This window comes from Physella acuta, unplaced genomic scaffold (genome assembly GCF_028476545.2).
Source record: "Physella acuta isolate Inbredline_101_S28 unplaced genomic scaffold, ASM2847654v3 ptg000419l, whole genome shotgun sequence".
Lineage (NCBI taxonomy): Eukaryota > Metazoa > Mollusca > Gastropoda > Physidae > Physella > Physella acuta.
Genome location: NW_026731938.1, coordinates 108,098 through 133,227, shown reverse-complemented (window position 1 = coordinate 133,227; position 25,130 = coordinate 108,098). Strand labels below are relative to the sequence as shown.

The 25,130-nt window shown below is 40.4% G+C and overlaps 1 protein-coding gene across 3 annotated transcripts in view; it reads right to left on the bottom strand.

Moving 5' to 3' along the window:
- LOC131942693 (hydroxysteroid 11-beta-dehydrogenase 1-like protein) overlaps positions 1-16,473 on the bottom strand; it is a 34,182-nt gene extending 17,709 nt beyond the window's left edge. The window contains exons 1-2 of one of the 3 annotated variants that reach the window (XM_059302598.1): positions 3,159-3,318; positions 2,417-2,722 (exon numbers count right to left, since the gene is read on the bottom strand). In XM_059302598.1, coding sequence (XP_059158581.1) covers positions 2,417-2,460 — 44 coding nt within the window. In that variant the 5' untranslated portion in view covers positions 2,461-2,722; positions 3,159-3,318. Of the gene's footprint in view, positions 1-2,416; positions 2,723-3,158; positions 3,319-16,409 lie in introns of those variants that run through there. The other 2 variants (XM_059302599.1, XM_059302601.1) reach the window with 2 other exon arrangements.
- Between the last annotated feature and the right edge of the window lie 8,657 nt (positions 16,474-25,130).

Below are 25,130 nucleotides of genomic sequence, written 5' to 3'. Positions count from 1 at the left end.
CCTGGTTTTCTCCTAGTTTTCTCCTAGTTTTCTCCTAGTTTTCTCCTAGTTTTCTCCTGGTTTTCTCTTAGTTTTCTCCTAGTTTTCTACTGGTTTTCTTCTGGTTTTCTCCTGGTTTTCTCCTGGTTTTCTCTTAGTTTTCTCCTGGTTTACTCCTAGTTTTCTCCTAGTTTTCTCCTGGTTTTCTCCTAGTTTTCTCCTAGTTTTCTCCTAGTTTTCTCCTGGTTTTCTCCTAGTTTTCTCCTGGTTTTCTCCTAGTTTTCTCCTAGTTTTCTCCTAGTTTTCTCCTAGTTTTCTCCTGGTTTTCTCCTAGTTTTCTCCTAGTTTTCTCCTAGTTTTCTCCTAGTTTTCTCCTGGTTTTCTCCTAGTTTTCTCCTAGTTTTCTCCTAGTTTTCTCCTGGTTTTCTACTGCTTTTCTTCTGGTTTTCTCCTCGTTTTCTCCTGGTTTTCTCCTAGTTTTCTCCTCGTATGCCGACATATGTGCAGGACTGCAAGATACAGTTTCGATGCATCTGATTGACTTGAATTTTGGGGCCCTGGGAGGTTGCCTAGGATGGGTGGGGAAGGGTGGGGACAGGGTTGGCTGGTGCAGATCTGGTTGTGTCTGTAACTCTTCTATGCTAGAGTTGTGTTAAATGAGATCCAGGTAAAGATGGGTAAACCCAAGCCACACCTAATCAAAGCTTAACCGATTTATTCATAAATTTAAGGACATCCTATTCGAATCGTTTGTGTATCTTGGAAAATTAATCATTTTCTATTGCGGCTGTGAGATTAAATAAATGACTTCAAGAAAGCCCAGATTTGCATGGTGCTGTTATTACAAATATCTAAGTTATATCAGACTTGTTATGCTCTTGTTAAAATGGTAGTATATCATTAGCCTTCACATGGTGGTAGTGTTACAAATGTCGCAACTGAGATGATGGTGGTAGTGTTACAAATGTCGCAACTGATATCATGGTGGTAGTGTTACAAATGTCGCAACTAAGATCGTGGTGGTAGTGTTACAAATGTCGCAACTGATATCATGGTGGTAGTGTTACAAATGTCGCAAGTAAGATCGTGGTGGTAGTGTTACAAATGTCGCAACTGATATCATGGTGGTAGTGTTACAAATGTCGCAAGTAAGATCGTGGTGGTAGTGTTACAAATGTCGCAACTGATATCATGGTGGTAGTGTTACAAATGTCGCAAGTAAGATCGTGGTGGTAGTGTTACAAATGTCGCAACTGAGATCAAAGTGATTGGCCTAACGTGACTTAAGCGTGCCGTCTTAAACGTGACAAAAACGTGGCTTTAGAACTTGACTTAAAAACGTGCCGTCCAAGCGAGTATATGACTTAGCCAAAGTCAATCGAAACGCTGAGAAGCGAGGAATGTGTGTGTAGGTAGAGAGTAAACAAAGATTTCGTTTTTACGGCAAGCATCTGTATTCAATACTCTATTGTAGATTAGATAATGAGTGATTGAAGATTGGGTACTATGAATTATTGAAGGTTAGTTTATTCTACTAAAGCACTAACAGTGGGACGCCACTAAAGCACTAACAGTGGGACGCCCCTCTACTAAAGCACTAACAGTGGGACGCCCCTCTACTAAAGCACTAACAGTGGGACGCCCCTCTACTAAAGCACTAACAGTGGGACGCCCCTCTACTAAAGCACTAACAGTGGGACGCCCCTCTACTAAAGCACTAACAGTGGGACGCCCCTCTACTAAAGCACTAACAGTGGGACGCCCCTCTACTAAAGCACTAACAGTGGGACGCCACTAAAGCACTAACAGTGGGACGCCACTAAAGCACTAACAGTGGGACGCCACTAAAGCACTAACAGTAGGACGCCCCTCTACTAAACCACTAACAGTGGGACGCCACTAAAGCACTAACAGTGGGAAGCCCCTGTACTGCACGGTCTTAGAGTTCCCTTTGTTCCCAAATGTCTAGAACCCCCAAGGGAGGTAACCATGGATGAACTGTGAACAAATCTTGCTGTGGTCTGGCACTGACCAGCGGCCAGCCTCTAGGCATGTTTACATAGCGTCGCGTTCAACTGACTATTTATCTTTATATCGATTACCCATATCCAGATGTTTAGATGGTATCGCTGGAAACGATACCGAACTCTAAGACTGAAACTAATCAGAACCTTCAAAATGCCTAGAACTAGAAATAATCGAATCCATTCAACTATGAAAAAACACTATATATATATATATATATATATATATATATATATATATATATATATATATATATATATATATATATATATATATATATATATATATATATTTTAGTCTTAAGTATGCGTGTGTAGCCAGATATATATATATATATATATATATATATATATATATATATATATATATATATATATATATATATTCTAAGAATCAATAAATGTGTATTTACCTGTAATAATCGGTCCATTTGATGAAAGCATTATTACGGTTCATTGCTTCTTATGCTATTTGTAAAGTTTTCTTGTCAATAGTTCACCCCGCGGTAACAGTTGGTCCTTACAATCGGCTTGCAATAGAAACAGCTCGCAACGTCTCCTTCTCTACTCACGCTAAGTCTAGCTACCATCTGATACTTGACAAAAGTTGGTCATCACAACGGTCATCTTACTAGTGTAGCACAATTTACATCCAATGTACAGGGTTTTACAAATTGGAATTCTTAGTGTCTACACCTAATCAACACCTACAACAATCTCTATATAAAAATTGTATATATTTATATATATATATATATATATATATATATATATATATATATATATATATATATATATATATATATATATTCAGTGTAAATTTGTAAATTTTAGTTATGTCTTGTTGTTATTAAATTTATTTACATCTTATATGCGGTATATAAAGAGTAGCCTATATATATATATATATATATATATATATATTTATATAAAATAAATAATACATAAGTAAATATATTATATATAGGCCAATAATCCTTTATATACGTTATAATAAAATGTATATATATCTATATATATATATATATATATATATATATATATATATATATATTCAAATATATAATCCTATCTTTAAGAAAAGCACTGATTTAAAATACGAATGAGTTCTATACCAACTGTCTGTATAGGAATGTTAAAAAACAAATCACTGACCACTGTCCACTGTGGTGATTGTGTAGCTATGACGTGCCGACCAAAATAAGAAAGCGACTAAAATAAAAGATGTTTGGTTTGGCCCTGCACAGAACCAACAGTCGCGGCCACCATGTGTACAACGGGCCGCGCAAACAAGATGCGGAGGGGAGACAACTCTACACACTGTGAGAGTTACTCATCTTTGGTGGGGGACTTGGGGAATCACCCATTAATGTTTTATCTGCAAGCTGCTCGTAGTTTTAAATAGACTTAGTCACGTGACGGTAAACAGTCACAAACCATGTGAGACTTGAATAGGAATACTTTAGAACTAGTTATACTTTATTCGAGGTCATTTCTACATCGTTGCGCTTAATCAGATAAAATCTTCTTGATCAAATGAATAGCTAACACAATTTTGAAGCTTATCATCCAAATCTAATGGGGTACTGTGTCTAGAGTTTTAGTTGTAATGTGAATTTGGCGTATGAAAACACATATGCTTATATTTCGAACAGAGATCTAGGTCGTTAGTCTAAAAATAGGCCATTGTTTTGATCTTGATCTCACGTCTAGAAATAGACGTTTGTTTACTATCTTACAATCAGGGAGATGGAGGCAAGCGTGGCCTTAGGGTGGAGGGGAAATGAAAGATTGCTGGCTAAACGGAGATATCAAATCCTGATAAAAACAGTACAGTGGTTCTAAATGTGTACAAACTGGAGTGTGATAAAACACAGTGCAGTGGTTCTAAATGTGTACATGACTGGGGTATGATAAAACATAGTGCAGTGGTTCTAAATGTGTAAATGACTGGGGTATGATAAAACACAGTGCAGTGGTTCTAAATGTGTACATATCTGGGGTATTATAAAACACAGTGCAGTGGTTCTAAATGTGTAAATGACTGGGGTATGATAAAACGTATTGCAATGGAGTTTACTATTTTAAGTGTATGGATATGACTTCACATGTCAACAATTTTTTTTCTTAACACTTAAAGAACACACCCCCTCCCCCCCCCCCCCCGTTGATACTTGTATTTTTCTTCTGTATCAATCCACATAGCTGAGACTTGAACAGCTCCCACAAGAAATAACTTGAGCAGTCTGATCACCAAGATGACACATACTACAGTAGTATAACGGTACAGTGATATAGGGGTACAGTGATATAGCGGTACAGTGATATAGGGGTACAGTGATATAGCGGTACAGTGATATAGCGGTACAGTGATATAGGGGTACAGTGATATAGCAGTACAGTGATATAGCGGTACAGTGATATAGGGGAGGGGTACAGTGATATAGCAGTACAGTGATATAGTGGTACAGTGATATAGCAGTACAGTGATATAGCGGTACAGTGATATAGCAGTACAGTGATATAGCGGTACAGTGATATAGCAGTACAGTAATATAGTGGTACAGTGATATAGCGGTACAGTGATATAGCAGTACAGTGATATAGCGGTTCAGTGATATAGCAGTACAGTGATATAGTAGTACAGTGATATAGCAGTACAGTGATATAGCGGTACAGTGATATACAGAGGCGTAGCGACCCTTCCCTGCGCCCGGGGACATACTCTCCATTTGGCGCCCCCTTGGGAGCAAATTTTCGATTTGCACCCCCCCTCGAACTTTTTATTTGCACCCCAACCCCTCAAACTTTCGATTTGCACCCCCCCTAGAACATTTCATTTGCACCCCCCCCCTCAAACTTTCAATTTGGCGCCCCCCTAAGGTGATATAGCAGTACAGTGATATAGCGGTACAGTTATATAGCAGTACAGTGATATAGCAGTACAGTGATATAGCGGTACAGTGATATAGCAGTACAGTGATATAGTGGTACATATAATAACGGTACAGTGAAAAAACGGTACAGTGATATAGCGGTCACTCACGCCAGTTTACGTCGCGAATCATCCTGCAATAAAAGACTGCAACAAATTTATTCCACTGGGCCCCACGCCATCCTTCAATAAAAGACTGCAACAAATTTATTCCACTGGGCCCCACGCCATCCTGCAATAAAAGACTGCAACAAATTTATTCCACTGGGCCCCACGCCATCCTTCAATAAAAGACTGCAACAAATTTATTCCACTGGGCCCCACGCCATCCTTCAATAAAAGACTGCAACAAATTTATTCCACTGGGCCCCACGCCATCCTTCAATAAAAGACTGCAACAAATTTATTCCACTGGGCCCCACGCCATCCTTCAATAAAAGACTGCAACAAATTTATTCCACTGGGCCCCACGCCATCCTTCAATAAAAGACTGCAACAAATTTATTCCACTGGGCCCCACGCCATCCTGCAATAAAAGACTGCAGCAAATTTATTCCACTGGGCCCCACGCCATCTTTTAATAAAAGACAGCAACAAATTTATTCCACTGGGCCCCACGCCATCCTTCAATAAAAGACAGCAACAAATTTATTCCACTGGGCCCCACGCCATCCTTCAATAAAAGACTGCAACAAATTTATTCCACTGGGCCCCACGCCATCCTTCAATAAAAGACTGCAACAAAATTCTACTATTTAAACCCATGCCAGTTAAATTTCTACCATTTAAAGTTAAACCAAGGCCAGTGGCTACACTTAAATAAAGCGTCGAAAGCTCATGAGAGATCTCACACACATTTAATGAGATGCTAATTTATTCTAACGAAACAGGATATCAAATGCAAACGGCAATCAATAATTTATTAGTTTAGCCTGAAGACGGTGTCTGTGATACAAATCTCTAACGACATTAGTTTAAATATCTGATGATCTGTTTCAGGATAAACTCAGATACTGCTACAAAAATAACGGATGATCTCTGCTGTTTCAGGATAAACTAAGATACTGCTACAAAAATAACGGCTGATCTCTGCTGTTTCAGGATAAACTAGCTAAGATGGTGTCACAAAAATCTGTCCATACCCCCCACCTCCGGAAAATACGAGTCAAATATGCTCAACCCCCCCCCCCCCCCAACCGAGTGTCTCAATAGAGCCGCATGACATGGTGTTGTCCCCCCCCCCCCCCCCTCGTAATCTGATGCTCCCTTCTTTTAGCCCAGCCAGCATGTAAGTGTAATCAGCTGTAAGATCTGATACTACCCCCCCCAATTAGTGTTAGTAGTATGTACATGTAATCAACTGTAAGACCTGATACTCCCCCCCAATTAGTGTAATTAGCATGTAAGTGTAATCACTTGTAAGACCTGATACTACCTCCCCCCAAATTAGTGTAACTAGCATGTAAGTGTAATCAGCTGTAAGACATGAGCTCTAGGTCAACAAGGACAGTCACTCGCACGTGTTAAAGCCATATCTGAGTTGTCTCCCACCTCCACCTCCCACCCCGCCCCCACACCCCACTATTTAACGAATCCGTTTGGACTCAATGTTTTCCTACCCCATATGTTTGATATATCGGGTTGCAGTCCCCCATATGTTTGATATATCGGGTTGCCGTCCTCCATATGTTACATATATCAAGTCATGTGCTCGACGTCTCTTGTGTCCATAGGATGAGACCAACACAAACAACCCGGGCCAACGTGTGTACAGCTCGGGGGTGGGGGGGGGGTTATATACAGTATAGGGCGGGGGGGGGTCTCTCATACATAGTATAGGGCCGGGGAGGGGGGTCCGTTATACACAGTGTAGGGCGGGGGGTCTCTCATACACAGTATAGGGCGCGGGAGTCCGTTATACACAGTATAGGGCGGGAGGGGGGGGGGGTCCTTCATCTACAGCATAGGGCGGGGGTGCTTCATACACAGTATAGGGCGGTGGTCCTTTACATACAGTATAGGGCGGAGGGAGTCTTTTATATACAGTACATTTATACACACTATAGGGCGTGGGGGGGTCCTTCAAATACAGTATAGGGCGGGGGGGTCCTTCATACACAGTATAGGGTGGGGAGGGGGTGGTCCTTTATATACAGTATAGGGCTGAGGGAGTCCTTTATATACAGTACATTTCTACAGTCTAGGGCGGGGGGGGGGGTCCTTCATATACAGCATAGATGAGGGGGTCTTTTATACGACGAGGGTGGGGAGGAAATCTAAAAGATTTTATGGCATACCTAGCTACCTGTTAGCCAACTCTCAAAGATTTTATAGCCTACCCCGCTGCCTTTCATTAGCAACTGGCCAAATGAAGAACGAAGGGCGCTCTCGTCAAAGTTCGGTGGCCGTCATCGGCTGCCCGTTAACTCGCTGCAGGGAGGTAATTAGTCAAAGGGAGGAAACTCGCCAAGGGAAACAAGCCACGGTAGGTGGTCCGGGATGTGGCTAGCGCGGACTTGAGCCGGGGAGTGGCGATCACGTGAGAGACTCACGTGACTAGCGCGCATCTTGAGTTTATGTTTCAAGTGGCACAAGAGCTCCGCCAATAACATTCAACAAGGATCAGACGCGCGCTCATCAAATACCCGCAGGTCACTGGCGCCGACATGCGTCTCGTTTTTTTTTTTTTACACTTTTTCCATAAACTTTTAGCGTAACTCTAGAATAACTAGTTATTTACACATTTACATTCAAATAACTTTTAGCGTAACTCTAGAATAACTATGTGATTTACACATTTACATTCAAATAACTTTTAGCGTAACTCTAGAATAACTAGTTATTTACACATTTACATTCAAATAACTTTTAGCGTAACTCTAGAATAACTAGTTATTTACACATTTACATTCAAATAACTTTTAGCGTAACTCTAGAATAACTATGTGATTTACACATTTACATTCAAATAACTTTTAGCGTAACTCTAGAATAACTAGTTATTTACACATTTACATTCAAATAACTTTTAGCGTAACTCTAGAATAACTAGTTATTTACACATTTACATTCAAATAACTTTTAGCGTAACTCTAGAATAACTATGTGATTTACACATTTACATTCAAATAACTTTTAGCGTAACTCTAGAATAACTAGTTATTTACACATTTACATTCAAATAACTTTTAGCGTAACTCTAAAATAACTAGTTGATTTATACATTTACATTCAAATAACTTTTAGCGTAACTCTAGAATAACTAGTTTACACATTTGTATTTTGTATTAAAGATGGTAGGGTAGTGTTGTTGTAGAGGTGGTAGGGTAGTGTTGTAGTAGAGGTGGTAGGGTAGTGTTGTTGTAGAGGTGGTAGGGTAGTGTTGTTGTAGAGGTGGTAGGGTAGTGTTGTAGTAGAGGTGGTAGGGTAGTGTTGTTGTAGAGGTGGTAGGGTAGTGTTGTTGTAGAGGTAGTGTTGTATTAAATATGGCGTCTTGTAATTGCCAGAGTCAAGCTAAAACAAACTAAAAACTTATAAACGTCGGTTCTGTTGCTAGTTGTTTTTTAACATGTAACTGGAGATGTTGAAGTCGGCCTGAGGTAGCTTCAAGACTTCTCAGGTCAAGTTTCGCGGCATGTATCACACAGGTGATGTGGTGGGGTGGGGGTGGGTGGTATCTTTATAAAAGGTGATTAGGGTAGAAGTTAGTAGACGCCAGCCAGATGGCGAAATGGGAAATTAAAATTTGAGTAAATAGAACAGTTACTCGCTGATTCTCTGGATATTGTGTATCATCAAAAGAAAGTAAAACCTGTAACATCATAAACGTGTAAATCATGTAACATCACAAACGTGTAAATCGTGTAACATCACAAACGTGTAAATCGTGTAACATCACAAACGTGTAAATCGCTGTAAAGAAAACAATCGTTGAAGAGCGCCATTATTGAAATGGAGCTGTAGATCAAAGTGGAATCTGATTCGATCTCCATACCATCGCCCTGCATTGACAGCACATCACATTGACAAGTTGGTAGCACATCACATTGACTAGTTGGTAGCACATCACATTGTCTAGTTGGTAGCACATCACATTGTCTAGTTGGTAGCACATCACATTGACAAGTTGGTAGCACATCACATTGACTAGTTGGTAGCACATCACATTGTCTAGTTGGTAGCACATCACATTGTCTAGTTGGTAGCACATCACATTGTCTAGTTGGTAGCACATCACATTGCCTAGTTGGTAGCACATCACATTGACTAGTTGGTAGAACATCACATTGTCTAGTTGGTAGCACATCACATTGACTAGTTGGTGCACATCACATTGACAGTTGGTAGAAGATCACATTGACTAGTTGGTAGCACATCACATTGACAGTTGGTAGCACATCACATTGACTAGTTGGTAGCACATCACATTGACTAGTTGGTAGCACATCACATTGACCAGTCGGACTAGCCTAGACGCTGTGGTTCCGATCAGAATACCAGACCACAGGAAGTCTGTTTATTTACTTTGGTCCTTTACTTCCTGGCTGAGTAGTTTGAAAGGAGCGAATGTTTTTCAAATAATCAAGCCGGACCGTAGGGGATGGGAGGGATCTTCTGTACCGAGAGTCCGGCTTAACTATACACCGTGTGGTGGAAATATTTGACACAAACCAGTAACCAGTAAACCTGGGTTTTGTGACTAGTAGAATGTACTAATTACCTTATAGAATAGATTAATTGTCATCTAAAGTACCCAGCAGGCAAATCGTGTAACATCACAAACGTGTAAATCGTGTAACATCACAAACGTGTAAATCGCTGTAAAGAAAACAATCGTTGAAGAGCGCCATTATTGAAATGGAGCTGTAGATCAAAGTGGAATCTGATTCGATCTCCATACCATCGCCCTGCATTGACAGCACATCACATTGACAAGTTGGTAGCACATCACATTGACTAGTTGGTAGCACATCACATTGACTAGTTGGTAGCACATCACATTGACAAGTTGGTAGTACATCACATTGACTAGTTGGTAGCACATCACATTGTCTAGTTGGTAGCACATCACATTGTCTAGTTGGTAGCACATCACATTGACTAGTTGGTAGCACATCACATTGACTAGTTGGTAGCACATCACATTGACTAGTTGGTAGAACATCACATTGACAGTTGGTAGAACATCACATTGACTAGTTGGTAGAACATCACATTGACTAGTTGGTAGCACATCACATTGACTAGTTGGTAGAACATCACATTGTCTAGTTGGTAGCACATCACATTGACTAGTTGGTGCACATCACATTGACAGTTGGTAGAAGATCACATTGACTAGTTGGTAGCACATCACATTGACAGTTGGTAGCACATCACATTGACTAGTTGGTAGCACATCACATTGACTAGTTGGTAGCACATCACATTGACCAGTCGGACTAGCCTAGACGCTGTGGTTCCGATCAGAATACCAGACCACAGGAAGTCTGTTTATTTACTTTGGTCCTTTACTTCCTGGCTGAGTAGCTTGAAAGGAGCGAATGTTTTTCAAATAATCAAGCCGGACCGTAGGGGATGGGAGGGATCTTCTGTACCGAGAGTCCGGCTTAACTATACACCGTGTGGTGGAAATATTTGACACAAACCAGTAACCAGTAAACCTGGGTTTTGTGACTAGTAGAATGTACTAATTACCTTATAGAATAGATTAATTGTCATCTAAAGTACCCAGCAGGCAATGCAAACTTAACCTGCAGAGTTTGGTTACCCAGTGGACTTGACACCCCAGGTTAAAGGAGTACATGCGTTAATCCATCAGATCATCCGCGTCACGTGAGCAGATTAAAGCGCCGTCACCTGGATTAACTCAGGTACCAAGTCTATAGGCACCAGGTCAAGCAGGTCATCACGTGATCTATCCTCTCCACCGTATTTTGAACACGTGTATCAAATTATTTGAAATAAGATTTCCAGTCGTGTAAATATTTTAGGTTCTGGCTATTTAACCTGTGATTAGTTCAGAAATGTTACTGTTTCAGCTATTTAAGTTAACTTGTTGATTACAACAGTTAAACTTGGTATCGTGAGCAGTTTTAAAGTTTGTTGAATTAGCATAACATTCATTAATGTTAAAGAAAAATACAAATAACAAGATAATTATGGCACACAAAGCCCTTACTGCCAGTGTTAGCGGCCACATTACGCCCCTACTGCCAATGGTAGCGGCCACATTAAGCCCCTACTGCCAGTGTTAGCGGCCACATTAAGCCCCTACTGCCAATGTTACCGGCCACATTAAGCCCCAATGTTAGCGGCCACATTAAGCCCCTACTGCCAGTGTTAGCGGCCACATTAAGGCCCTACTGCCAGTGTTAGCGGCCACATTAAGCCCCTACTGCCAGTGTTAGCGGCCACATTAAGCCCCTACTGCCAGTGTTAGCGGCCACATTAAGCCCCTACTGCCAGTGTTAGCGGCCACATTAAGCCCCTACTGCCAGTGTTAGCGGCCACATTAAGCCCCTACTGCCAGTGTTAGCGGCCACATTAAGCCCCTACAGCCAGTGTTAGCGGCCACATTAAGCCCCTACTGCCAGTGTTAGCGGCCACATTAAGCCCCTACTGCCAATGTTAGCGGCCACATTAAGCCCCTACTGCCAGTGTTAGCGGCCACATTAAGCCCCTACTGCCAGTGTTAGCGGCCACATTAAGCCCCTACTGCCAGTGTTAGCGGCCACATTAAGCCCCTACTGCCAGTGTTAGCGGCCACATTAAGCCCCTACTGCCAGTGTTAGCGGCCACATTAAGCCCCTACTGCCAGTGTTAGCGGCCACATTAAGCCCCTACTGCCAGTGTTAGCGGCCACATTAAGCCCCTACTGCCAGTGTTAGCGGCCACATTAAGCCCCTACTGCCAGTGTTAGCGGCCACATTAAGGCCCTACTGCCAGTGTTAGCGGCCACATTAAGCCCCTACTGCCAGTGTTAGCGGCCACATTAAGCCCCTACTGCCAGTGTTAGCGGCCACATTAAGCCCCTACTGCCAGTGTTAGCGGCCACATTAAGCCCCTACTGCCAGTGTTAGCGGCCACATTAAGCCCCTACTGCCAGTGTTAGCGGCCACATTAAGGCCCTACTGCCAGTGTTAGCGGCCACATTAAGGCCCTGTGTTAGCGGCCACATTAAGCCCCTACTGCCAGTGTTAGCGGCCACATTAAGGCCCTGTGTTAGCGGCCACATTAAGCCCCTACTGCCAGTGTTAGCGGCCACATTAAGCCCCTACTGCCAGTGTTAGCGGCCACATTAAGCCCCTACTGCCAGTGTTAGCGGCCACATTAAGCCTCTACTGCCAATGTTAGCGGCCACATTAAGCCCCTACTGCCAGTGTTAGCGGCCACATTAAGCCTCTACTGCCAGTGTTAGCGGCCACATTAAGCCCCTACTGACAGTGTTAGCGGCCACATTAAGCCCCTACTGCCAGTGTTAGCGGCCACATTAAGCCCCTACTGCCAGTGTTAGCGGCCACATTAAGCCCCTACTGCCAGTGTTAGCGGCCACATTAAGCCCCTACTGCCAGTGTTAGCGGCCACATTAAGCCCCTACTGCCAGTGTTAGCGGCCACATTAAGCCCCTACTGCCAGTGTTAGCGGCCACATTAAGCCCCTACTGCCAGTGTTAGCGGCCACATTAAGCCCCTACTGCCAGTGTTAGCGGCCACATTAAGCCCCTACTGCCAGTGTTAGCGGCCACATTAAGCCCCTACTGCCAGTGTTAGCGGCCACATTAAGCACTTACTGCCAGTGTTAGCGGCCACATTAAGCCCCTACTGCCAGTGTTAGCGGCCACATTAAGCCCCTACTGCCAGTGTTAGCGGCCACATAAAGCCCCTACTGCCAATGGTAGCGGCCACATTAAGCCCCTACTGCCAGTGTTAGCGGCCACATTAAGCCCCTACTGCCAGTGTTAGCGGCCACATTAAGCCCCTACTGCCAGTGTTAGCGGCCACATTAAGCCCCTACTGCCAGTGTTAGCGGCCACATTAAGCCCCTACTGCCAGTGTTAGCGGCCACACTACGTCCAACCGTTGACTGTAGATGTAGACCGGCCTACACAGGTGAACACCTGCACAGATGGCGCTGCTTGCCGCACGCGCTCAACTGTTGATCCAGACGTGAGCAGGCAATTATTTTACCCGCGTCAGCGCTGGTTGGCAAGTACAACCTGTTGAAAGGGTTGGCAGGTACTTGAAGCTTGAAGGGTTGACAGTTACAACCTGTTTAAAGGGTTGGCCTGCTTATACAGCTAAGGATACGAGCATGCTGATAGGGTTGGCAGGGGCCAGCCAGTTTAAGATTAAAATTTTTGAATTCAAACCAAAAAACAATAATGTAACTATTGCTATAAGCCCAAATCGTCAAGATACTGTAATAAGCTGCTATACTTTAACAATACCAAAACGATATCGTAATTAAGCTACAATACTTTAACAATACCAGTAAGATTCTGTAATTAAGCTGCTATACTTTAACAATACTAAAACGATATTGTAATTAAGCTACAATACTTTAACAATAGCAATAAGTTCCTGTAATTAAGCTGCTATACTTTAACAATACTAAAACGATATTGTAATTAAGCTGCTATACTTTAACAATACCAATAAGATTCTGTAATTAAGCTGCTATACTTTAACAATACTAATACGATATTGTAATTAAGCTACTATTCTGTAACAATACTAATACGATAATGTAATTAAGCTGCTGTATTTTGTCTTTGTTTATACGTACAGTTTGCTGGACGGAAAAAAAAAATTAAGCGACGTTTGTAAAAAGCTGACTGTACGATGTTGTAGATACAGTGAAGGTGTTGTTTGAACACGTGTTTAAACACATCAGCACCCCACCACACCATGTGTTTAAGCCATACCACCTTCAACCTACCATACCATGTGGTAAAGCTATACCATCAAGATCATATTTAAAAACCATTAAAATCGCATCCAGCCTTCAGACAAGAGACCTTAGCTCTCAGGGTTACCGTTCACTTCAAACTACCCAGATCTAGGCCGACTGTCTTTAATTCCAGAGTACGAAATAAGGAAGTACTAATAAAAGTGTGTTTTGCAATTGCTGTAATGTTAAATACAGTCAATAACTTTCTTCACTATTTTACTCTAAAAATATAACAAGCTCAACGTAACTAGTTTACTCTAAACACCTACTTCCATCCCTGCTTATCTAGATCTGTACATACATTATATGAAAACCGCCACTTAAAATATATCACAATAACAATAGGGCTGGTAAGTGGGTCAACAACCAGTTCTACGGCTCAATAAAACCTGCATGAGCCATAGAACTGGTTGGTGACCTACTTACCAGCCCTATTAAATTGCGTACACAAAAAAATAATGGGTTGCTAAGTATTCGATGAAAACAAAAATTAAAGTAACAATTGAAACATGAGTAAAGTATTGGTTGATATGCTCGCTTATGTTTTAACGAGTTGATTACACACTGTGTGTACACCACTGTACACATGTCTTATACCAGGCCATTCCAGCGATTGAACCTACGGCTGTTCCATCAACAGAACAATAACAAAGTCACCGCGTGCTAATACGATTAAACCCAGTTCCCTGGGAGCGACCTTTACGCAGGTATCACTGCGTTCTCGTTTCTAGTGATTGTCTTCCTTTGTTGCTTGGTGCATTTCTCTATTGCACGCCCCGATCTAAACACGTCAACTAAGCGATTGTCTCTCTTTATTTCTTGGTACATTTCTCTATTGTAAAGGAAGACGGACATTAAACTGGTCACGCTGAGCTGACCACTCAATCCCTTGACATTTGACACACTGAGCTGACCACCCAATCCCTTGACATTTGACACACTGAGCTGACCACTCAATCCCTTGACATTTGACACACTGATCTGACCACTCAATCCCTTGACATTTGACACACTGAGCTGACCACTCAATCCCTTGACATTTGACACACTGAGCTGACCACCCAATCCCTTGACATTTGACACACTGAGCTGACCACTCAATCCCTTGACATTTGACACACTGATCTGACCACTCAATCCCTTGACATTTGACACACTGAGCTGACCACTCAATCCCTTGACATTTGACACACTGAGCTGACCACTCAATCCCTTGACATTTGACACACTGAGCTGACCACTCAATCCCTTGACATTTGACACACTGAGCTGATCACTCAATCCCTTGACATTTGAAACACTGAGCTGACCACCAAATCCCTTGACATTTGACAACTGAGCTGACCACTCAATCCCATGACATTTGAAATACTAAGCTGACCACTCAATCCCTTGACATTTGCCACACTGAGCCGACCACTCAATCCCTTGACATTTGACACGCTGAGCTGACCACTCAATCCCTTGACATTTAACACACTGAGCTGACCACTCAATTAATTGACATTTGACACACTGAGCTGACCACTCAATTACTTGACATATGACACACTAAGCTGACCACTCAATCCCTTGACATTTGACACACTGAGCTGACCACTCAATCCCTTGACATTTGACACGCTGAGCTGACCACCCAATCCCTTGACATTTGAAACACTGAGCTGACCACTCAATCCATTGACATTTGACATACTGAGCTGACCACTCAATCCCTTGACATTTGACACACTGAGCTGACCACTCAATCCCTTGACATTTGACACGCTGAGCTGAACACCCAATCCCTTGACATTTGACACGCTGAGCTGACCACTCAATCCATTGACATTTGACATACTGAGCTGACCACTCAATCCATTGACATTTGACATACTGAGCTGACCACTCAATCCATTGACATTTGACACACTGAGCTGACCACGCAATCCCTTGACATTTGACACGCTGAGCTGAACACCCAATCCCTTGACATTTGACACGCTGAGCTGACCACTCAATCCATTGACATTTGACATACTGAGCTGACCACTCAATCCCTTTATACTAGCTACTGTACTGGCCACATAAAATAAACCTCTGTCTTTTAGGACCCTAAAAGCTAGTGTTTGTATTTTTAGCCGCATCAACAATGATATGTCCATGTTGTTACATAACTATTGATACATCAACATTGATGCTTCAAATTGGATAAATCAAATTTAATATATCATCATTGATTATTGCCACATCAACATTAAAACATCATCAATGATATAATATGATTGATTTACAAATAAATAAAACATTAACTACATTGAGCGAGAAACAAAAAAACAACAAAAAGGTCAACCTACAAATCCCAGTAGGATAATGAGGCGGATGAAAGAAGACGTTGTTTACATCACCTGCATACAGGTGAGGCAATAACTCACAAACACCTGTTACAGTTCACGTACATAAACAACAAACTTTTTTACCTTTAAACACATTGTAAACAAACCAAAAAACGGAAGCTAGTTTAAAAAAAAAGTACTCACGCGTGAATGTATTGGTCAAATCTCGGCGAGAGCGATGATGTAAACTCTCTTGGCACTGAGAAGCCCAAAAGTCTTAATTACGGCATGAGATAGGGACATCTATGGTACACCGAATGTGCCAGAACTTTTTTTTTTTGCTGAAGTAAATTTTATTTTCGTAAATATTTTTACATTTTAAAACAATTAATGGCAGGGACAGGAGTACGACGCAAGGTTGTTGTTATAGTGGGGTCATTTATTTAGTGTTTTGAGAAATAGCTGCACATTTAAACTTTTCGTAATGTGTGTGGTTTTTAAAATTTGCGGTAATATAGTTTATAGAATATCATTCCGAATGTTGTGTATTGCGATTACGACTTAGCAGTCACGAAATTTAAAAAAAAATCCCATTTTTTAGTTTGGTGTAAATTTAAAAAAAAATGCCGACAGTGGTAATGCGGTCTACCATAGAACTGATGTGACTACAGGGGAGGTAAAAAACTGGCACGGCACGGTTCCACCCAGCAGAGATAACAAGAGATTGCTTACATCTGGTCTTCGTCCCGCCGCTTACCTTATGCTATCAACACATTTTTTCTGGCTTCAGTCAATCATTAACCCCTTCCTACACGGGTTCAGTTGTGTTCGCTTCTTCATTAACCCATTACTTTACGGCTTCATTTGTTTTTGCTTCTTTATTAACCCATTACTTTACAGTTTAGATTGTTTTTGCTTCTTATTTAACCCATTACTTTACGGCTTTATTTTGTTTTTGCTTCTTCATTAACCCATTACTTTACAGTTTAGATTGTTTTTGCTTTTTCATTAACCCATTACTTTACGGTTAAGATTATTTTTGCCACTTCATTAACCCATAACTTTACGGTTTCATTTCTTTTCGCTTCTTCATGAACCCATTCAAAACAAAATGTTTTGTTTTCCATCTACAAGGCATTATTCTTCTTCTTTACCTATGACCTAAACTATAGCGAAAGGTCGGACTATCACAATTTGATCTATTTACTACGAATTAAGTCGATACCTCAAGGACTTACAAGATTTAACCCATTTATAAGACAATTTGAGAGCTAACTCTATTTATCTGAGATCTAAAACTTACCCTCGTCAATGCTGTAATTTTTTTTTGCTACATTCTACAGCAGCTGACACGAGGTGTAATGCAAACAATCAAAAGTCACCAAATTTTAATTAAACTAAAATCAATTAGTAGTGAAACTTGCTGAAATTAATTAGTAGCGAACGAAAGGGGAACTACACCGGCTTACATTCAATTAAAACGTCTTCCTAATTACAGATACACTAAGGCTCGGTGTATTAGGGTTGTAACTGGTTATATGGATTACATGTTATACTACAACACCTGGTTATATGGATTACATGTTATACTACCACACCTGGTTATATGGATTACATGTTAAAGTATAACACCTGGTTATATGGATTACATGTTATACTACCACACCTGGTTATATGGATTACATGTTACAGTACCACACCTGATTATATGGATTACATGTTAAAGTACCACACCTGGTACTTATCTTATGATGTGGATTATATTTAACAATAATTGGCATTTGGCCAACCAGTTTAATAATATACATGTATCTATCTATCTATATATCAATATATATATATATATATATATATATATATATATATATATATATATATATATATATATATATATATATATATACATTTGGAATTCCCCATAAAAAATGACTGGTCTTAACAAACTCTTGATATTAATAAAGATAAGATAAGCTTTCAGCATTTGCTTTCCTTCCACACATAGACCTCCAATTACTTCCATAGACCTCCAGTTACTTCCCTTCCACACATAGACCTCCAGTTACTTCCCTTCCACACATAGACCTCCAGTTACTTCCCTTTCACACATAGACCTCCAGTTACTTCCCTTCCACACATAGACCTCCAGTTACTTCCCTTTCACATATAGACCTCCAGTTACTTCCCTTTCACACATAGACCTCCAGTTACTTCCCTTCCACACATAGACCTCCAGTTACTTCCCTTCCACACATAGACCTCCAGTTACTTCCCTTTCACACATAGACCTCCAGTTACTTCCCTTCCACACATAGACCTCCAGTTACTTCCCTTCCACATATAGACCTCCAGTTACTTCCCTTCCAACCATAGACATCCAGTTACTTCCCTTCCACACATAGACCTCCAGTTACTTCCCTTCCAACCATAGACATCCAGTTACTTCCCTTCCACACATAGACCTCCAGTTACTTCCCTTCCACACATAGACCCCCAGTTACTTCCCTTCCACACATAGACCTCCAGTTACTTCCCTACCACACATAGACCTCCAGTTACTTCCCTTCTACCCATAGACCTCCAGTTACTTCCCTTCTACCCATAGACCTCCAATTACTTCCATAGACCTCCAGTTACTTCCCTTCTACCCATAGACCTCCAGTTACTTCCCTTCCACACATAGACCTCCAGTTACTTCCCTACCACACATAGACCTCCAGTTACTTCCCTTCTACCCATAGACCTCCAGTTACTTCCCTTCCACACATAGACCTCCAGTTACTTCCCTTTCACACATAGACCTCCAGTTACTTCCCTACCACACATAGACCTCCAGTTACTTCCCTTCCATTTATAGACCTCCAGCTACTGCCCTTCTACACATAGACCTCCAGTTACTTCCCTTCTACCAATAGACCTCCAGTTACTTCCCTTCCACACATAGACCTCCAGTTACTTCCCTTCCACACATAGACCTCCAATTACTTCCATAGACCTCCAGTTACTTCCCTTCTACCCATAGACCTCCAGTTACTTCCCTTCCACAGATAGACCTCCAGTTACTTCCCTTCCACACATAGACCTCCAGTTACTTCCCTTCCACACATAGACCTCCAGTTACTTCCCTTCTACCCATAGACCTCCAATTACTTCCATAGACCTCCAGTTACTTCCCTTCTACCCATAGACCTCCAGTTACTTCCCTTACACACATAGACCTCCAGTTACTTCCCTTCTACACATAGACCCCCAGTTGCTTCCCTTCCACACATAGACCTCCAGTTACTTCCCTTCTACCCATAGACCTCCAGTTACTTCCCTTACACACATAGACCTCCAGTTACTTCCCTTCTACACATAGACCCCCAGTTGCTTCCCTTCCACACATAGACCTCCAGTTACTTCCCTTCTACCCATAGACCTCCAATTACTTCCATAGACCTCTAGTTACTTCCCTTCTACCCATAGACCTCCAGTTACTTCCCTTACACACATAGACCTCCAGTTACTTCCCTTCTACACATAGACCCCCAGTTACTTCCCTTCTACACATAGACCCCCAGTTGCTTCCCTTCCACACATAGACCTCCAGTTACTTCCCTTCTACCCATAGACCTCCAATTACTTCCATAGACCTCTAGTTACTTCCCTTCTACCCATAGACCTCCAGTTACTTCCCTTCTACCCATAGACCTCCAGTAACCTCCCTTCTACCCATAGACCTCCAGGTCTTGACGTGTTATGTGATCATAAAAACATCAGGGCACCCTTTTATTACTGGCTAGATGTAAACGCCGCAGTTCTTTCCCTTTCTTCGTTTACCGCTATCAACGATACCATCTTTTGGAGACTATCATCAATAGAGGTTTGCCGGCAGGTTCTCACAGAAAGTATCGCCTTTAATCCCCGCTTATTTCAGATCAAATAATTCTGGACAAATTTTAATTAAACTCCACCGTATGTGCCAGAGTAATGTCAGATTATATGTATATATCGTATGTTTTTTTGTGGTATTTTAGAAGGTTATGGTGAAATGATTTTACAACCATTTCAACTGAAGCAATTTATTCTTAACTTTCCAAAAAAAAAAAAAGTGTAGCTTTATCTAAGAGAGGTGCATTAATGCATATATTTTATTCTAATTAGATATTAAATTAGTAATTTGAAATTAAGATGGAAGTCTCATAAAAAGTATTTATCGCCAGATACAGATCGGGTTTTAAGATAAAATTTTAGGTGGAAGATTTTGAAATGATTTGAAATGATCAATTTGGATAGCATTAATACGCTGTTGGTTGTTTTAAAATATTTATTATAATATATTTAGTTTACAATTACTAAACAAAAAATTCATTGTTGTAATCTTTGAAGCGCACTAAAGTAAGCCTATAAATAAATATTGATAATAACTATAACGTTTGAAACGGTATGATAACAGTTTTAAAAATCTTCCCAATGTTTTAACAATATTATTGCTGTAAAAAATTTGTATTGGGTTTCTTGTTTCATTTTTAATTACTGCTTATGTAAAGGGTTTTATAAAACAGTATACCTACATTCTGTTCGGCTGTATATGATTTAAAAATTACCATTAAGAAAAGATAACTAGCTAAAAAGCGAACTTATATTTATAAGAGATTACTTCCCTTTAGAACAGAGTCCCTAACGGATAGAAATTGTTAAGTTGGTTAGCACAGTGCAGCACTAAGCAACAATACAATGTTACAACGAATTTAATTTGTTGCGGACAATTACGTACTTAAGTTTGTTTACACATGAACCAGAGTTTCCTAATATGGAACGTGCATGATTCGAGTTGAGGACGTTAAGTAACAGATTACGGTAGGGATTCTGTTCTCAAATATAGAAGACAAAAAAGTCACAATACGAGCTAAATGTGAGAGGGGGTGGGGGGTGTAGTCGTCGGGTGTAAGAGCTCATGTCTGTTAACTGAAAAAGTCGCGAGTTCGAAATCCCCGGGTCGACGAGGCCGGCCAGCTAAGGACAGCAACTCATATGGGAGAGAACTAAGGACAGCAACTCATATGGGAGAGAACTACCACATCCAACAACAACTGCCTACAGATTGTACTTGAGTGGACAAAGGCTGTGGAAGTAAATCTAGAAACAAAAGCAGGCTGAAGTAGGAGACAACAAGCCATGTGGCGCATAACAAAGAAGAAGAATTAATGTTCACACACACACACACACACACACACACACACACACACACACACACACACACACACACACACACACACACACACACACACACACACACACACACACACACACACACACACACACACACACACACACACACACACACACACACACACGCACACACACACACACACACACACACACACAAAAATTATATGAATATTATAACTAAATATATATATATATATATATATATATATATATATATATATATATATATATATATATATATATATATATATATATATATATATATATATATATATTTAGTTATAATATTCATATAATTTTTAAAACCCGTGATAAATGTTAGGTGAGCTTAGTGCAAACGCCTTTAAGAAATTAAGTTTTAAGTTTTATCTCACGATTAGAAGATGACATCGAATACGACTAACATCATCAAATCTACCTTTAGTTGGTCTTATAGTCACAGCTTTGTTTATTTGAAATTCAAAGCAGTATCTTGATATAACTTAAGAGAACAGTAATACCCTTGGAACTCTTACAATAACAAGCAGGGTGTATTAATCTATATATATATATATATAATTTTCTTCTTGGAGACCCTAGAAAACACCAAGCTGTAAGCGCGCTCCCTACCACCCCCACCCCTACATGGTCTGGTGAACTGTGGTTCACGCTAAATGTTTACAATCGTAGAGCCGGGTTTAGTGACGACTATCAGGGGCAGATAATGTAGTTTGAAACGATTTTAAACTTAGGGGAGGTAACTAAGAGGAGTTTGCTTTCACGGGGGGGGGGGAGGTTTGGGAAAGGAGGGGGGGGGGTATTGTCCTTAAGGAGCTACTGAGTGTTTTTAAGCAAATATTTTCAGTGGCAGCATTGGTACTGTCGAATTCACAAATTATGAATTACTGAAAAGTAGAAAATAAAACAACTAAATAGCGGCGTATGATACGCCGCGGGTCGGCTCGTTGGTGTAATTATAGCTATTATGGGTCAAGGGGTAAAGGAATGGTAACTCGGGCTAGTAAACGATAACTAGAAAAAAATACTTGAGTTATAGCCCTTTACACAACAAATAAATTACATCATCAAAACTTATTTCGTTGTTTAATTATTGAAGCATTAGGGAAATAATAAAACATGACCTCGTGGTATTATTTTACATTTTGTGTATTTATTTTAAACTTGAAAATCAATTTGCATAAACAAAATCCAAAAATTTAAACCACTTTCATATTTTTCATACGAATTAATCTGAGAATTATGATAGCAAAAAAAGATTCAGAATTTTTTTTAAATTTCTTTTTTCCCGCCTAAAACACTATTTTAATTTTTTTTTTCAAATTGTGAGAAAATAAAGAGGATAACAAACACAAGAAAAACAAACTTGCTGTGTACCAGCTATTGAAAAACTGATGCAAAAAGACAGAAATTGTTTCTAGAACATCTCTATGACATTTCGTTTTGTTTTCAGCCTAGACACCAGTACAGGTGCACTAAATAGAGAGAACGTCCTGACTTACTGCCTGGTGTTTTAGGTTGCTTAAGTGGATCATTCCTTAGGTGTGTGTAGGTGTGTGTGTGTGTGTGTGTGTAGGGAGAAGAGGGGAAGGAGGGGGGGATTGGTGGTGGGTGTTGAGACCTCTGTTGAATAATATACTAGCATGAGTGAGAGCTTTGAATGTTAAATACATGTTGGTGGAGCAGTATACATTTCTCGCGTCATTATTGGGATTGGTTTATATGAGGGAGGGAATGGAGTGGACGAAGGGGGTGAAGGTGGGGGTGGAGTAGGGGGTGGAGGTGGGGGGAGGTGAAGGTGGGGTGGGTGGAGGGGGGGTGGGGGTGGAGGTAGGTAGAAATCGTCTTGAAATACAGCATTGATGGACGACCTGTAACAATTGAACGTGCTGCGTTAGTTAAAGTTTTAAAAATTAAATCCTCTTTGTTTTTAAAATCAACAACCTTTCGAACTAGAAAATCATAATTGTAAATATGTCGACATATTTTCTTGCTAAATGTTATAGGGGGCGTACTTGCATGACATTTTCACCTAAACTTAAGAATTCATTAGATTTTACTTGTAAAATAATGTTTCATTATCTCCAATATTTTGTTTTATATAGTCTCATAAATACCCCGACAAAAAATCTTTGATTGCAGCGATAACCCCCTGATGTAACTTAGGTGTAAAACTAACAACAGCTAGCTCTAGAGGAAAGATAACTCTAGAGAAAATCAAGGAACGATAACTCCAGCTGCCTCGAGTCAAGAGCCAATGTATCCCAACACTGCTGATTCCCACCAGACGCGCCCCTCGCTTGATGTAATGAAGGATAGCATTTTGTTTCTCGACCTGACGACTGCTTTTCTGGCAACAAATTCCTTCTTGATTATCTCCCTTCATTTCCTACAAAGACGTTCGCAAGTGCGCGATAATTAACAACAGTTTTTATCTAGTACACGGGTAAGGGGAAGTAAGTCAAGCAGAAATATTACATAGCTAATTAAAGATCCTAATTTTCAAAGCTACACGAGTGTATAGGAAGCTCTCGATTTGATGTCTGATATAAATAATAAAACAAAAAAACGCAGAATCGTGAAAAAAAAGTTAATCTACCTAACAATATTAGCGGCTGCAGGAGACTTAGTGAGTGTTCTATGATTGCATCAACTCAGTGCTGGGAAACCGACAATATTTCTGTGTTTGATACACGGTTTACCCAAGTCGGAGTAAATGATGAGCTAGCTAATCGTCCGTGTCTCTTTAAATAAAGCAGTATGGAAGACCTTGGGTGGCAGAAATAAGCATAGATGTTAGGGGAGGTAACCGGTGGTTTAAAATGGATTGATTTTTTCATAAAAGAAACCTAACTCTTGAGTCCTGTTGCTTTAGATCAGATAAACAGGCAGACACGAAAACATACAAAGAATGTGTGTGTGTGTGTGTAAAAGCGGATTAGATATAATAAAAAAACTCACAACTTTTGTGTGTGAAAGCTGATTAGATATAATAAAAAAGCCCACAACTTTTGTGTGTGAAAGCTGATTAGATATAATAAAAAAAAACTATTTTTTAAGATTTCTGATTTGTTTTATTCATAACCAAAAGGATTTTTTTTAAATTTAAGTTTTTTTTCCTTGTGAAAATAATAACACAAATAAAATAAATAAATAAATAAAACATTGAAAATCTCGAGATAGACTTCTGTTAAGTATAAGCAGCTTATTTTTTTTTATTTTTTTGCAACCGCGTGTGCACAATAAGAAATGTTTGCAACATAAATAAAAACACCCCCTCCCTCGGGCGTCGTGTGATTGATGTCATCATCATAAATAGAACGTTTAATGTGCTGTTAAATCATGCCTGTCTCTCTGTAGGAAGGTGCAGATAGTGACGTCTGTACACGTTGATGACGTCATCAGCACAGCCCACGTGGCAGCAGACGATACATGTGTCAGGGAGCAGACGTGTGGCCTGTGGGTGGCGACTGTGTGACTCTATGGTGAATTGTTGGGCTGGAACTTGGTTCATTAATACAAATTACAGAACTCTTAATGAAAATAATTTAGAATGGACCCAAAGGTAATCTCAAAGGTATTCGAGAGTCCCATTAAATATTATAAAAATCACGCACGATGTAAATAAATTAATCTCTATATATAATAAACCGGAAGTGATCTCCCCTAAATTTTCTCGAATATTCATATACAACACTACGGGGGATGGCAACTCAT